The sequence below is a fragment of the Salvelinus sp. IW2-2015 genome, linkage group LG4q.1:29 (genome assembly GCF_002910315.2).
Source record: "Salvelinus sp. IW2-2015 linkage group LG4q.1:29, ASM291031v2, whole genome shotgun sequence".
Classification (NCBI taxonomy): Eukaryota; Metazoa; Chordata; class Actinopteri; order Salmoniformes; family Salmonidae; genus Salvelinus; species Salvelinus sp. IW2-2015.
Window position 1 is genome coordinate 65,551,615 of NC_036842.1, and position 13,373 is coordinate 65,564,987.

At 42.5% G+C, this 13,373-nt stretch overlaps 1 protein-coding gene across 1 annotated transcript; it reads left to right on the forward strand.

The window, feature by feature from the left end:
* The first annotated feature begins 3,434 nt into the window (after positions 1-3,434).
* LOC111961167 (purine nucleoside phosphorylase-like) lies at positions 3,435-13,156 on the forward strand. The gene is made up of 6 exons (XM_023983264.2): positions 3,435-3,549; positions 7,250-7,419; positions 8,311-8,414; positions 11,200-11,375; positions 11,639-11,829; positions 11,977-13,156. The coding sequence occupies exons 1-6, from the start codon at positions 3,521-3,523 to the stop codon at positions 12,171-12,173; spliced, it is 867 nt and encodes a 288-aa protein (XP_023839032.1). The 5' UTR covers positions 3,435-3,520; the 3' UTR covers positions 12,174-13,156.
* Positions 13,157-13,373: the final 217 nt, after the last annotated feature.

Consider the following 13,373-nt stretch of genomic DNA (forward strand, 5'->3'; position numbering starts at 1 on the left):
CTTGAACAGGAAGGTGGGGCAGTCCTTCTTGTGGACAAATGTTGTCATCAAATGTGCTTTCAAAACAACTGGGAACTCAGGAAAAAACAAGGTCAAATCATGACGTCAGTGATCTTCAGGTCGGAGCTGAGTAAGTGTAACTGTATCTATAATTTATCTTGATGATTGAAAAAGATTTGCCAGTAGATTGTCAACAAGATTCATGATGATGACWGCTTGTCTAGCTTGCTAGCTAAGATTTTGATAGTAACATGATCAAAGCTACGGTAGATATAACGTGATTTGATGTCATTTCATCTGTGGCCAATGACCTTGAGCCTTCTTGGTTGGACACTTCTAATGTAAATCTATGGCAGCACCCAAGGGGGCTTGAACTGCCTAGATTCTGCAGAGACGTAACGTTAGTTACGTGAGTGACAGAACACTGAGACAATTACGGCGCAACTAGAGAAGATTACCGACACCTACATTCTGTATATTCCGCTATATTCCGCTGGCTGCCCCTTCACCACAGAAAGCACTGCATTTTGGAGCTGCCTTATGTAACAGTATAGCTTCTGTCCCTCTCCTCGCCCCGAACCAGGGACCCTCTGCACACATCAACAATARCCACCCTCTAAGCATCGCGCCACAAAAGCCACCGCCCTTGCAGAGCAAGGGGAACAACTACTTCAGGTCTTCGAGCGAGTGACGTCATCAATTGAAACGCTATAGGCGCGCACCACCGCTAACTAGCTAGCCATTTCACATCGGTTACACTTACTCAAGAAAGAGACCTTGTTTGTATGTGGCTTTATTGACTCAAAGTTTGCAAACTGGTATGTGACATGAATTAATGYCAAAATAACATGCCAAACAGGTGKCGCTCAAAACAAGTGGGGCTCAAAACGGACAGGTTGCCACTGCATATACCCTTAAAACACCCATCAAAGGAGAGGCATAATAAGTCATGTCAAACTGTGTAGAATTGCAGGAAATTCATTTTTTATGTACAAAAGATATGCATTTTTTTAACATTCCTACACGAGGAAATAGCAAGCATTTTTTAAAGAGTCTGTTTGAGATACAAGTTTGAGGTGAGGTTTTTGAAGTGTTTTATCTCTAATTATCTCTAATAATAAGTAGCCTGCTAGAAGTTACACTTTTTTACTGGAGAGAGCTCTAAAATGCAGAAGAAAATAATAATTGAGTAGTCCTTCAAGCACTACCATAAACAGAGTGACTGTTGGGGATGATTAAAAGGGATCTCTCTCAATGTAGGCCTTCACAAGGCAAAATGAAATCAAAACCTGACATTTAACCACACTCAAATGACAGACATCATGGGTAATTATGCATTACACATGATGTCAGTGCAGGCTCTTTGACCACAAAGAGACATTCAAAAGCCTGTCATGTGGGCACATCTGCTCTGTGTGAAAGGGACGTTTAAAGGTTTTTTTTCCAGTGTGGGGGCATGGTTTCAGGTAGCCTACACATATTACGCATCAAATGTTCCCCTTCATCCATTTTCACTATTTCAGTAAATCATTTTTTTTGTGGTGAAGTTTTAACGTAGGCCTAATGAATTACAAAAAATATGGTTAGTCATAGGAGCCTTTCAGTTCCCTATGTTGAATCTGCCCGGCCCAATGGGTGGGGTTATATCCTGCCTGTTTGGCCCTGTCCGGGGTTATCGACGGACGGGGCCACAGTGTCTCCCGACCCTTCCTGTCTCAGCCTCCAGTATTTATGCTGCAATAGTWTATGTGTCGGGGGCTAGGGTCAGTCTGTTATATCTGGAGTATTTCTCCTGTCTTATCCGGTGGCCTGTGTGAATTTAAGTATGCTCTCTCTAATTCTCTCTCTTTCTTTCTTTCTTTCTTTCTTCCTCTCTCTCTCGGACCTGAGCCCTAGGACCATGCCTCAGGACTACCTGGCCTGATGACTCCTTGCTGTCCCCAGTCCACCTGGTCGTGCTGCTGCTCCAGTTTCAACTGTTCTGCCTGCGGCTATGGAACCCTGACCTATTCACCGGATGTGCTACCTGTCCCAGACCTGCTGTTTTCAACTCTCTAGAGACAGCAGGAGTGGTAGAGATACTCTGAATGATCGGCTATGAAAAGCCAACTGATATTTACTCCTGAGGTGCTGACCTGTTGCACCCTCAACAACCACTGTGATTATTATTATTTGACCCTGCTGGTCATCTATGAACATTTGAACATCTTGGCCATGTTCTGTTATAATCTCCACCCGGCACAGCCAGAAGAGGACTGGCCACCCCTCAGAGCCTGGTTCCTCTCTAAGTTTCTTCCTAGGTTCTGGCCTTTCTAGGGAGTTTTTCCTAGCCACCGTGCTTCTACACCTGCATTGCTTGCTGTTTGGGGTTTTAGGCTGGGTTTCTGTACAGCACTTTGTGACATCAGCTGATGTAAGAAGTGTTTTATAAATACATTTGATTGATTATCATTCATCAAGGCTCCGACTGGCGGGTGGAAGTTCAATCATGGAACATTAGTCTTACTGGTGTTTTAATGATGCATCTTTCCTACAACTGCCGAAGATGTAACACGCGTTTCCCAAAACACCACGCAGAAAGAACGTTCATTACGTGAGTTGTTCAATACAACTACTGATAGGATTGAAAGAAAGTCCGCGCTGCTCTCTGATCACGTTATAATTATTCCACAGTACTGAAGACGATTCAGCTCGTAGAGAGATATGATCCTAATGGCTGCGAATATTGAGGCGGCTTATTCTAATGCTTACACTATAATAATGCACTCAATCACAGATTAATTTGGCACATCATTGTGCATATGTTGTTATAAATCATGAAATATATTGAGGCAAAGAATATATTTAGCAATGAATAGTCAGTGTAGCTTACAAATAGAACTCAATTGACTGAACATTACATTTATTTCAATATGATTAAAATATATAGGCCTATGGAGCCTATAGGCCTACTGTAGGACTATTTATTGTTTAATGCAGTCATCTCAGTTTTAATTTTAAGCATATATTTATCCTTTGCTTGTTCAATTGCAAATACATTGTCAACTTTGCATTTTAAGTCAACTTTGTTCCCAAGTTATCTGCGGTCCCAGAGAGACAGATAAACAGCTTGATAATATGTTTATAGATCTTCTGTGTATAAATTGACGCGGAAGGGCAAAAAATAATCTTACGACGCACTTAGTTGTTTTACGAATGGTCTGAGAGGCAGTCTGTAAATAACGAGCGTTTTCAAGTGCAACTTTACTAACGATGGTTTAGGGAAACAGCTCGGAAATGTAACGTTGTCGATGTTCCTACGAAGGTTCTAACGATGAACTTGGCTCAAAGATGCTTTGGGAAACCGGGCCCAGTCTGTTAGAAATGTTGATTAGGACAACGAACCCTATCAAAGGAACCGCAAGTCCACCGACTCCTCCTTCGTCACGCCACCCTCCCATCACATCTGTCGGTCGCAACCGTGACCTCGTCCTACGATTACCGTTTGTCGCTAAACTCAGTTGCTGAAGAACAAACAGCAATGAACATTTCATCTTCGAACCCATCCAGGTAAGATAACATATCGGTGTAGCCTATATCGGGGTGAAATGCACACTGGTTTAACAGTTGTCCTCATGGTAGGCTACAGTAGAGCCTATAACAAGTTAGCCACGGTTATATGCTAAACAATTCGTCTGTGTCAGGGGTTGGAAGCGCACAGTAACCCATGAATGTTCTGGGCCTGGTTTCCGGATAGCGATGGAATTTAGGCCCACGAGTGTTTTAGAGATGCATATTTCCTACAACAGCCGAAGATGTGTCAAGCGTTTCCCAAAACGTCACGCAAAAAGAACGGTCGTCGTTGGAGCATGTGTCGATACTGAACGCTGCTCTAGGMCCAGTTTACTCCATTCAAATCTTTCCTTAACATTAGTTCACAATACTRACGACGGATCAGCTCCAAGAGAGATATTACCACCTACGGCTACAAATATTGAGGCGGCTTATTATAATGCTTACCCAATAACAAATGCACTAAATCACCGATTTAGCACATCATTGCATACATGTTAGGCTACACATCATGAAATATGTATTGAGACAAATTACAGACAGTAGCATACAAGTAGAAAAATAGAAATCARTTGATTGAACATGAAATGTATTTCAATATGAATTAAATTGGCATATAGACTACTGTTTTTAGGCTATATTTTAATGCACTCATCCCGGTTTTCTTTGTATACGTCGCTTGTTTGTATCAATTGTTAAGACATTGGCAGCTTTGTACTTGTATTTAACTTTGTCCTGAAGTTATCGGCGGTCACAGAGAGACGGATAAACCATGATATTCTGTTTAGCGGAGATCTTCTGTGTACAAAGTGAAGTGGGAGGGTGAAAAAACAGTGCAGTGCAGTAATATCTAAMACGTAATCTAACAATTCCCARCAACTACCTAATAMACACAAATCTAAAGTGGTGAATGAGAATATGTACATATAAGTATATGGATGAGCGATTGCTGAGCGGCATAGGCAAGGTGCAGTAGATGGTAGAAAATACAGTATATACATGTGATATGAGTAATGTAAGATATGTAGACATTATTAAAGTGGCATTATTTAGAGTGACATTGTTTAAAGTGACTAGTGATMCATTTATTAAAGTGKCCAGKGATTGGSTCTCAMWGTAGRCAGCAGCCTCWCTGAGTTAGTGATTGCTGTTTAGCAGTCTGATGGCCTTGAGATAGAAGCTGTTTCTCAATCTYTCGRTCCCAGCTTTGATGCACCTGTWMTGRCCTCGCCTTCTGGATGRTAGCGGKGTGAACAGGCAGTGRCTCGGGTGGTTGTTGTCCTTGATKATCTTTTTGGCCTTCCTGTGACATCGGGTGCTGTAGGTGTGCTGGAGGGCAGGTAGTTTGCCCTCGGKGATGCGTTGTGCAGACCTCACTACCCTCTGGAGAGCCTTACGGTTGTGGGCTGTGCAGTTGCCGTACCAGGCTGTGATAAAGCCCGACAGGATGCTCTCGATTGTGCATCTGTAAAAGTTTGTCAGGGTTTTGCGTGACAAGCCACATTTCTTCAGCCTCCTGAGGTTGAAGAGGTGCTGTTGCKCCTTCTTCACCAAACTGTMTGTGTGGGTGGACCATTTCAGTTTGTCTGTGATGTGTACGCCCAGGAACTTAAAACTTTCCACCTTCTCCACTGCTGTGCCTGATAACGATGGTTTGGAGAAAAATCKCGGAGATTTAACGATGCTCATAAGAAGTTCCTAACGACGAACTTGGCCTTAAGAATATTTTGGGAAACCGGGCCCTGGTTCCACTTCCAATATGCCAGCTTCAGTCAGTCATTAATAGGCTACAATGTGGCAATGGATTAGGCTACATGAAATGGGCAGATTTGTGAATGTTCATGGCAAGAGATGATCGTGGTTCTCTGGTATAATAGATTTATCTGATAGATATCAATACAAATTGCTGATATAGGCCTACATATCGAAAATCTCTATTCCTAATATAAGGTTAATAATATTKAACAATATTTTATCTTTTTTTCCTCCCTATTATTTTAGTGTTTAGGCTACATCCTAATACGTAGGTACATGCTGGCCCGGGTAACACTTAAAGAGACATGCTTACTTTTCATGAAAACCCTATGCAAAATTGTATTGTTACTCTTCTATATTTTTATTGTTTTACTTTAGTTCATTTAGTAAATATTTTCTCAACTCTTATTTTGCTYAAAACTGCATTGTTGGTTAAGGGCTTGTAAGTAAGCATTTCACRGTGAGGTCTACACCTGTTGTATTCGGCGCATGTGACAAATAACATTTGATTTGATTTGATTGAAGCATTGAAAGCAGCCCTACTTTTGCCAGCTCATTTGAAAGGAAAGGGACTCGGCGTTGTAAGTACACAATGAGTGGCCATTGTGCGTGTTCATTGAGCGCCTGGTTCAGAGAGTGTGCAGTCCCGCGGCCCCGTGGACCGTGTTGAATGGAAAGTCCTGATCCGGCAGTGGCCAGCAGCACCACGGACAGCTCCGTGATGGAAGCGCTGCGCTTTCACGGAATCAGCCAATTCGTCCTGTGAGCTCCCCCCATTTACTACAGCGAGCAGAAAACTACCAGTATAAAAAACAGCTTCAATACAGTACTTCAAATTAAACATGCCTGATATGAACGTTTATGGTGACGAGATTTATTGCTAACATTGAACACCTTTTATTGCCCCCCAAAGAAAATTGAGGAAGACAAACTGTTTGCTTTGGTCAGGACTTTGTTTATTCTGTGGCGAATTATTGGTTCAAAACGTAAATAAGACATAGTAATTTCCAGTTCCCACCTKTATGTCCTGTTTCATATAATCATCCAGTCCACTTCACATGTTTACAGTAGTATCTGTTGTCCAGTAAAATAACATTAAGGAATATTTTTTATTTTGTTAAAAACAACAGAACAAACTGCTTTCTATGCCACTAATGTTGGTTAGATTGGCCTCCAGACCAAGTGATCTCATTGGATTTATGGTCACTTATAAAATCTGTCTATGCCTACTTTTTAATGACAGGACTTGCAATCATTCACCATGTCCACCCGATGAGTATGCCAACAACCATAATGTCTCAAATGCCAATACAACTTGATATGCTTGTATAGTTTAAATGTGTAGAAGTTAATTACATTTTGTTATATTCAATTTAATTCAATTAGATAAGCTCTCCCACTCTCTCTCTCTCTCTCCCTCTGTCTCTCCCTCCCCCACACACACATTCAGTACCAAGAGAGCAGATTAATTTATTTTTAAATTGAACCTTTATTTAACTAGGCAAGTCAGTTAAGAACAAATTCTTATTTACAATGATGGCCTACACCGGCCAAACCCAGACGACGCGGGGCCAATTGTGCACCGCCCTATGGGACTCACCTTCACGGACGGATGTGATACAGCCTGGATTCATACCAGGTTTCTGTAGTGACACCTCAAACACTGAGATGCAGTGCCTTAGACCGCTGTGCCACTCGGGAGCCCGGGGTGTGAAGGGGTGTGTTTGTCTATGATTCTGTTATTAGTAGCTGAAGGAGTTGCTAAGATACTTGACAGTAATTGACAGGTTTTGCATAATCAAAAAACAAATCTTCCCATTGGTTGTGTTCAGATGAAAGGTGTATAGTAGTCCATCTCTGCAGAAACAAAGATGATCATTGATGATTTAGATTGTAACATTATACTGAATAGCATGAACTTGCTATCTGTTTCTTCCCTCAGTTACAAATATGAGGATTACAGGGAGACAGCTGATTGGTTGCTGTCCCACACTGAGCAGAGGCCTAAAATAGCCATCATCTGTGGTTCCGGCCTCAGTGGTCTTGCTGACCTGCTGGACAACAAGACTGTGTTTCCCTACAAGGACATCCCACACTTCCCCAACAGCACAGGTCAGACACCATACTTATCCTGCACTCTACCACCTGAAACTGTACAGCATGGGTGTCAAACTCTGGCCCGCCAAATATAATTACCCCGCGGGCCAAATTTGGCCCGCGGGGTAATTATATTTGGCCCGCGAGACAATACCAAATTACTACTAGAGCTGGCCCGCCGGTATTATACAGCGCATTCACCGCTAATACTACGAATCCCATAATGCTCTGCTGTTGTTTTCGCGCGCCAATCAGGACAGGACCCAGAAACGCCCTCTCCTCTGTGACAGTAGTCATAGCAACATAGACGCTACAACTGTCAGCGCGCTATCCCTTCCCAAAAATGGCGAAAAGAAAGGCAGAAAACAGGAGCTTTCTGGACAAGTGGGAAGCAGAATATCTGTTTACATATGTAAAAGACAAACCTGTTTGTCTTGTTTGTGGAGTCAACGTGGCTGTAAGTAAGGAGTACAACATTAGACGACACACATATTCAATGTTAAAGCAAAACTTGTTTGGGTCCATATTAAAAGGTTCATTTGTTCAATGTTGGCCCGCGACTTTGTTCAGGTTTTACATTTTGGCCCACTGGGTATTTGAGTTTGACACCCCTGCTGTACAGCATCATGCTGTCTTCAGTTTGTACATGCATCATTACATCATCCAGCTCAATAGCTCAATAGAAATTATAATGATCATTGATAACTTATGCATTTAATCATTTAATGTCAGATGAGAAATGTTTAGGTGGATGTTTTGAAAGTTGAAGTAAGAACACCAGTCCTTCACTGTGACCCAGAACCAGACCGTCACCCGATGGTGGCTGCTGCTTCCTGTCCTTGAAATATTTACATTCAGCAATTCTATTAAAATCCTCCTCCTGTCTTTCTTGTTGTACCACTGCAGTACAAGGACATGTCAGTCAGCTGGTATTTGGGGAGCTGCAGGGGAAGCAGTGTGTCTGCATGCAGGGCCGCTTCCACTTCTACGAGGGCTATGACATTGCCACGGTGAGCTCCACTCTTTCCACCCACCAGAGCCATATCCTCATTACATTGAATGAATATTTACTGAAAAGGTGTATTGGAATGCTTGTATATCCCATGATAAACCTTACACCTTATGGGATGGTATCTATTTTTAAATACAGCTACTATATTCTTTCAAATGAGTAGTGAGGTCCTCAATGATATTTCACCAGTTTGCACTTTTATGAAGAAATCCAATTATGTTAGAATAACACAGTTAGTGTCTTTAGTTAGCTTTGACCTCTGTGAAAGTAGCATAGCAGTCAACTTGGTTTTACCTTTGACAGTGTTAGTTGAATTTTCACGTCTAAATCTTGGGACCCTCTTAAAACACAATCTGTAAGCATTTTTTATCTATTTTTTATTTAACCTTTATTTAACTAGGCAAGTAAGTTAAGAACAAATTCTTATTTACAATGACGGCCTACCAAAAGGCAAAAGGCCTCCTGCGGGGATGGGGGCTGGGATTAAAAATAAATTAAATAAAAATATAGGACAAAACGCACATCACAACAAGAGAGACAACACAACACTACATAAAGAGAGACCTAAGACAACAAGAGAGACAACACAACACTACATAAAGAGAGACCTAAGACTAAGACATTAAAACTTCTTCAGGATCTTTGTCCCGTCCACGGGACGGTTGAGCCAACGTAGGCTAATGCGATTAGCATGAGGTTGTAAGTAACAAGAACATTTCCCAGGACATAGAAATATCTAATATTGGCAGAAAGCTTACATTCTTGTTATTCTAACTGCACTGTCCAATAATCTAACTGCACTGTCCAATTTACAAATCAAATCAAATTGTATTGGTCACATACACATGGTTAGCAGATGTTAATGCGAGCGTAGCGAAATGCTTGCGCTTCTAGTTCCGACCACACAGTAATATCTAACAAGTGATCTAACAATTTCACAACAACTACCTTACAAGTGTAAGGAATGAATAAGATTATGTACATAAACCTATATGGATGAGCGATGGCCAAACGGCATAGGCAAGATGCAGTAGATGGTATAGGGTACAGTATATAAATATGAGATGAGTAATGTAGGGTATGTAAACATGATATAAAGTGGCTAGTGATACATTTATTACATCCATTTTTTTTTTTAGTAAGTGGCTAGAGATTTGAGTCAGTATGTTGGCAGCAGCCACTCAATGTTAGTGATGGCTGTTTAACAGTCTGATGGCCTTGAGATAGAAGCTGTTTTTCAGTCTCTCGGTCCCAGCTTTGATGCACCTGTACTGACCTCGCCTTCTGGATGATAACGGGGTGAACAGGCAGTGGCTCGGGTGGTTGTTGTCCTTGATKATCTTTTTGGCCTTCCTGTGACATCGGGTGGTGTAGGTGTCCTGGAGGGCAGGTAGTTTCACCCAGTGATGCGTTGTGCAGACCTCACTACCTTCTGGAGAGCCTTACGGTTGTGGGCGGAGCAGTTGCCGTACCAGGCGGTGATACAGCCCGACAGGATGCTCTTGATTGTGCATCTGTAAARGTTTGTGAGTGTTTTTGGTGACAAGCCAAATTTCTTCAGCCTCCTGAGCTGGAAGAGGTGCTGTTGCGCCTTCTTCACCACACTGTCTGTGTGGGTGGACCATTTCAGTTTGTCCGTGATGTATACGCAGAGAAACTTAAAACTTTCCACCTTCTCCACTACTGTCCTGTCGATGTGGATAGGGGGGTGCTCCCTCTGCTGTTTCCTGAAGTTCACGATCATCTCCTTTGCTTTGTTGATGTTCATTGTGAGGTTATTTTCCTGACACCACACTCCGAGGGCCCTCACCTCCTCCCTGTAGGCCGTCTCGTTGACTAGTCTCTCAAAGCACTTCATGATGACGGAAGTGAGTGCTACGGGGCAATAGTCGTTTAGCTCAGTTACCTTATCTTTCTTGGGAACAGGAACAATGGTGTCCCTCTTGAAGCATTTGGGAACAGCAGACTGGGATAGGGATTGATTGAATATGTCCGTAAACATACCAGCCAGCTGGTCTGCGCATGCTCTGAGGACGCGGCTAGGGATGCCGTCTGGGCCGGCAGCCTTGTGAGGGTTGACGAGTTGAAATGTCTTACTCACGTTGGCTGCGGTGAAGGAGAGCCCACAGGTTTTGGTAGCGGGCCGTGTCGGTGGCACTGTATTGTCCTCAAACAGTAGCTATTACAGTGAAAGAATACCATGCTATTGTTTGAGGGGAGTGCACAATTTTGAACATGAAAAGTTATTAATAAACAAATTAGGCACATTTGGGCAGTCATGAAACAACATCTTGAACAGAAATGCAATGGTTCATTGGATCAGTCTAGAACTTTACACACACACACTGCTGCCATCTAGTGGCCAGAATCTAATTGCACCTAAACTGTGTAATACATTGTGGCCTTTCTCTTGCATTTCAAGAGAAAGGCCACATMTTTTACCAGATCTAATGTGTTATGTTATCTTACAGTAATTTTCACATTTCCACAAACGTCAAAGTGTTTCCTTTAAAATGGTATCAAGAATATGCATATCCTTGCTTCAGGGCCTGAGCTACAGGCATTTAGATGTGGCTATGTCATTTTAGGCGAAAATTGAAAAAAAGTGTCCGATCTTTAAGAGGTTTTTAAGACTATAAAGGTTTAAAGGTTTGTTAAAATGATTCCACCCTCTATAACGATTATAGTCTAGTCACCTAGTAATAATGACAACAGTGCAGTTTTTCTGTTGAAAAATGTAAGCACTGAGTGATCCCTTATTTCTAGTTCCTTTTTCTCTCCAGGTGACGTACCCGGTCCGAGTGTTCTTCCTGCTGGGGGTGGAGACCTTGATCATTACCAATGCTGCTGGGGGGCTGAACCCCAAATTTAAAGTGGGTGACATCATGCTGATCAAGGATCACATCAACATGCCTGGCTTTGCAGGCCAGAACCCACTGTGTGGTCACAACGATGAAAGGTTAGAATAGCAGTCTTTTGATCTTTGGAAGGRTTGCGTTACGTGTTCCCCCTGTCTGAAGAGGATGGGCTTCTCTTTCTGCTTTGGAAAAGGCTCCCCAGAGGTCTCCTCCCACATTTTCCCATACATGGAGCCTGATTACTGGCATTTTATTACAGTAAAGGGCATGGGTCTTACCCTTGTGGAGTCCTTGGATTGTACTTTGTCCTTTACCTGACATCGAGGGCCTCTGATATGACACAGGACTTTATGTATCGCTTCAGGTTTGGAGTCCGTTTTCCCTGCATGTCGGACGCCTATGACAAAGACCTTTCTAGTCTGGCCAAAGAGACTGCTGAGGAGCAGGGCTGTTCCKCCTTCATCCAGCAAGGTGTGTACTGCATGCTTCCAGGTCCCACCTTTGAGACCATCGCAGAATGCAGAGTTCTCCAGAAACTAGGCGCAGATGCTGTGGGTAAGCATGGTTCATTGGGTTTTTACCATGGCCTTCAAGTCTCTCAATAGCCATGTCCATTTCTTCTACAGAAAATGTACGAGTGTCAGGTTGAAAATKACCAAACTCAATGCTTGTCTTCTCTCACCCTCTGTCTGTGCTCTGYAGGTATGAGTACAGTCCCTGAGGTGGTGGTGGCYCATCACTGTGGTCTCCGTGTCTTTGGCCTGTCTCTCATCACCAACAAGGTGGTCACAGACTACAATAGCCAGGAGAAGGCCAACCACGATGAGGTGCTGGAGACCACAGGAATGCGTACTCAGGACCTACAGAGGATGGTCAGTAACCTGCTAGCTAAGATGTAGATCAGCCCCAGTCTGTCTGTGTAATCAGCCCAGGAACATRGTTACTATAAGGTGATGTTATATAGGAAGTACAGTTGAATATATTMCAGACTAGAGAAATGTCAATAGCAAGCATGAAATACAGAGGGATCATTGCAATGATATGATATACAGTTGAAGTCGGAAGTTTACATGCACTTAGGTTGGAGTCATTAAAACTTGTTTTTCAACCACTCCACAATTTTCTTGTTATCAAACTATAGTTTTGGCAAGTCGGTTAGGACATCTACTTTGTGCATGACACAAGTAATTTTTCCAACAATTGTTTACAGACAGATTATTTCACTTAGAATTCACTGTATAACAATTCCAGTGGGTCAGAAGWTTACATACACTAAGTTGACTGTGCCTTTAAACAGCTTGGAAAATTCCAKAAAATGATGTCATGGCTTCAGAAGCTTCTGATAGTTGACATCATTTGAGTCAATTGGAGGTGTACCTGTGGATGTATTTCAAGGCTTACCTTCAAACTCAGTGCCTCTTTGCTTGACATCATGGGAAAATCAAAAGAAATCAGCCAAGACCTCAGAAAAAAGTCTGGTTCATCCTTGGGAGCAATTTCCAAATGCCTGAAGGTACCACGTTCATCTGTACAAACAGTATACGCAAGTATAAACACCATGGGACCACGCAGCCGTCATACCACTCAGGAAGGAGACGCGTTCTGTCTCTTAGAGATGAACGTACTTTTGTGCGAAAGGTGCAAATCAATCCCAGGACAACAGCAAAGGACCTTGTGAAGATGCTGAGGAAACAGGTACAAAAGTATCTATATCCACAGTAAAAGAGTCCTATATTGACATAACCTGAATGGCCCTCAGCAAGAAAGAAGCCACTGCTCCAAACCGCCATAAAAAAGCTAGACTACAGTTTGCAACTGCACATGGGGACAAAGATCGTACATTTTGAGAAATATCCTCTGTCTGATGAAACAAAAAAAGAACTGTTTGGCCATAATGACCATTGTTATGTTTGGAGAAAAAAGGGGAGGCTTGCAAGCCGAAACCCCATTCCAACCTGAAGCACGGGGTGGCAGCATCATGTTGTGGTGGTGCTTTACTGCAGGAGGACTGGTGCACTTCACAAAATAGATAGCATCATGAGGAGGACAATTATGTGGATATATTGAAGCAACATCTTAAGACATCAGTCAGGAAGTTA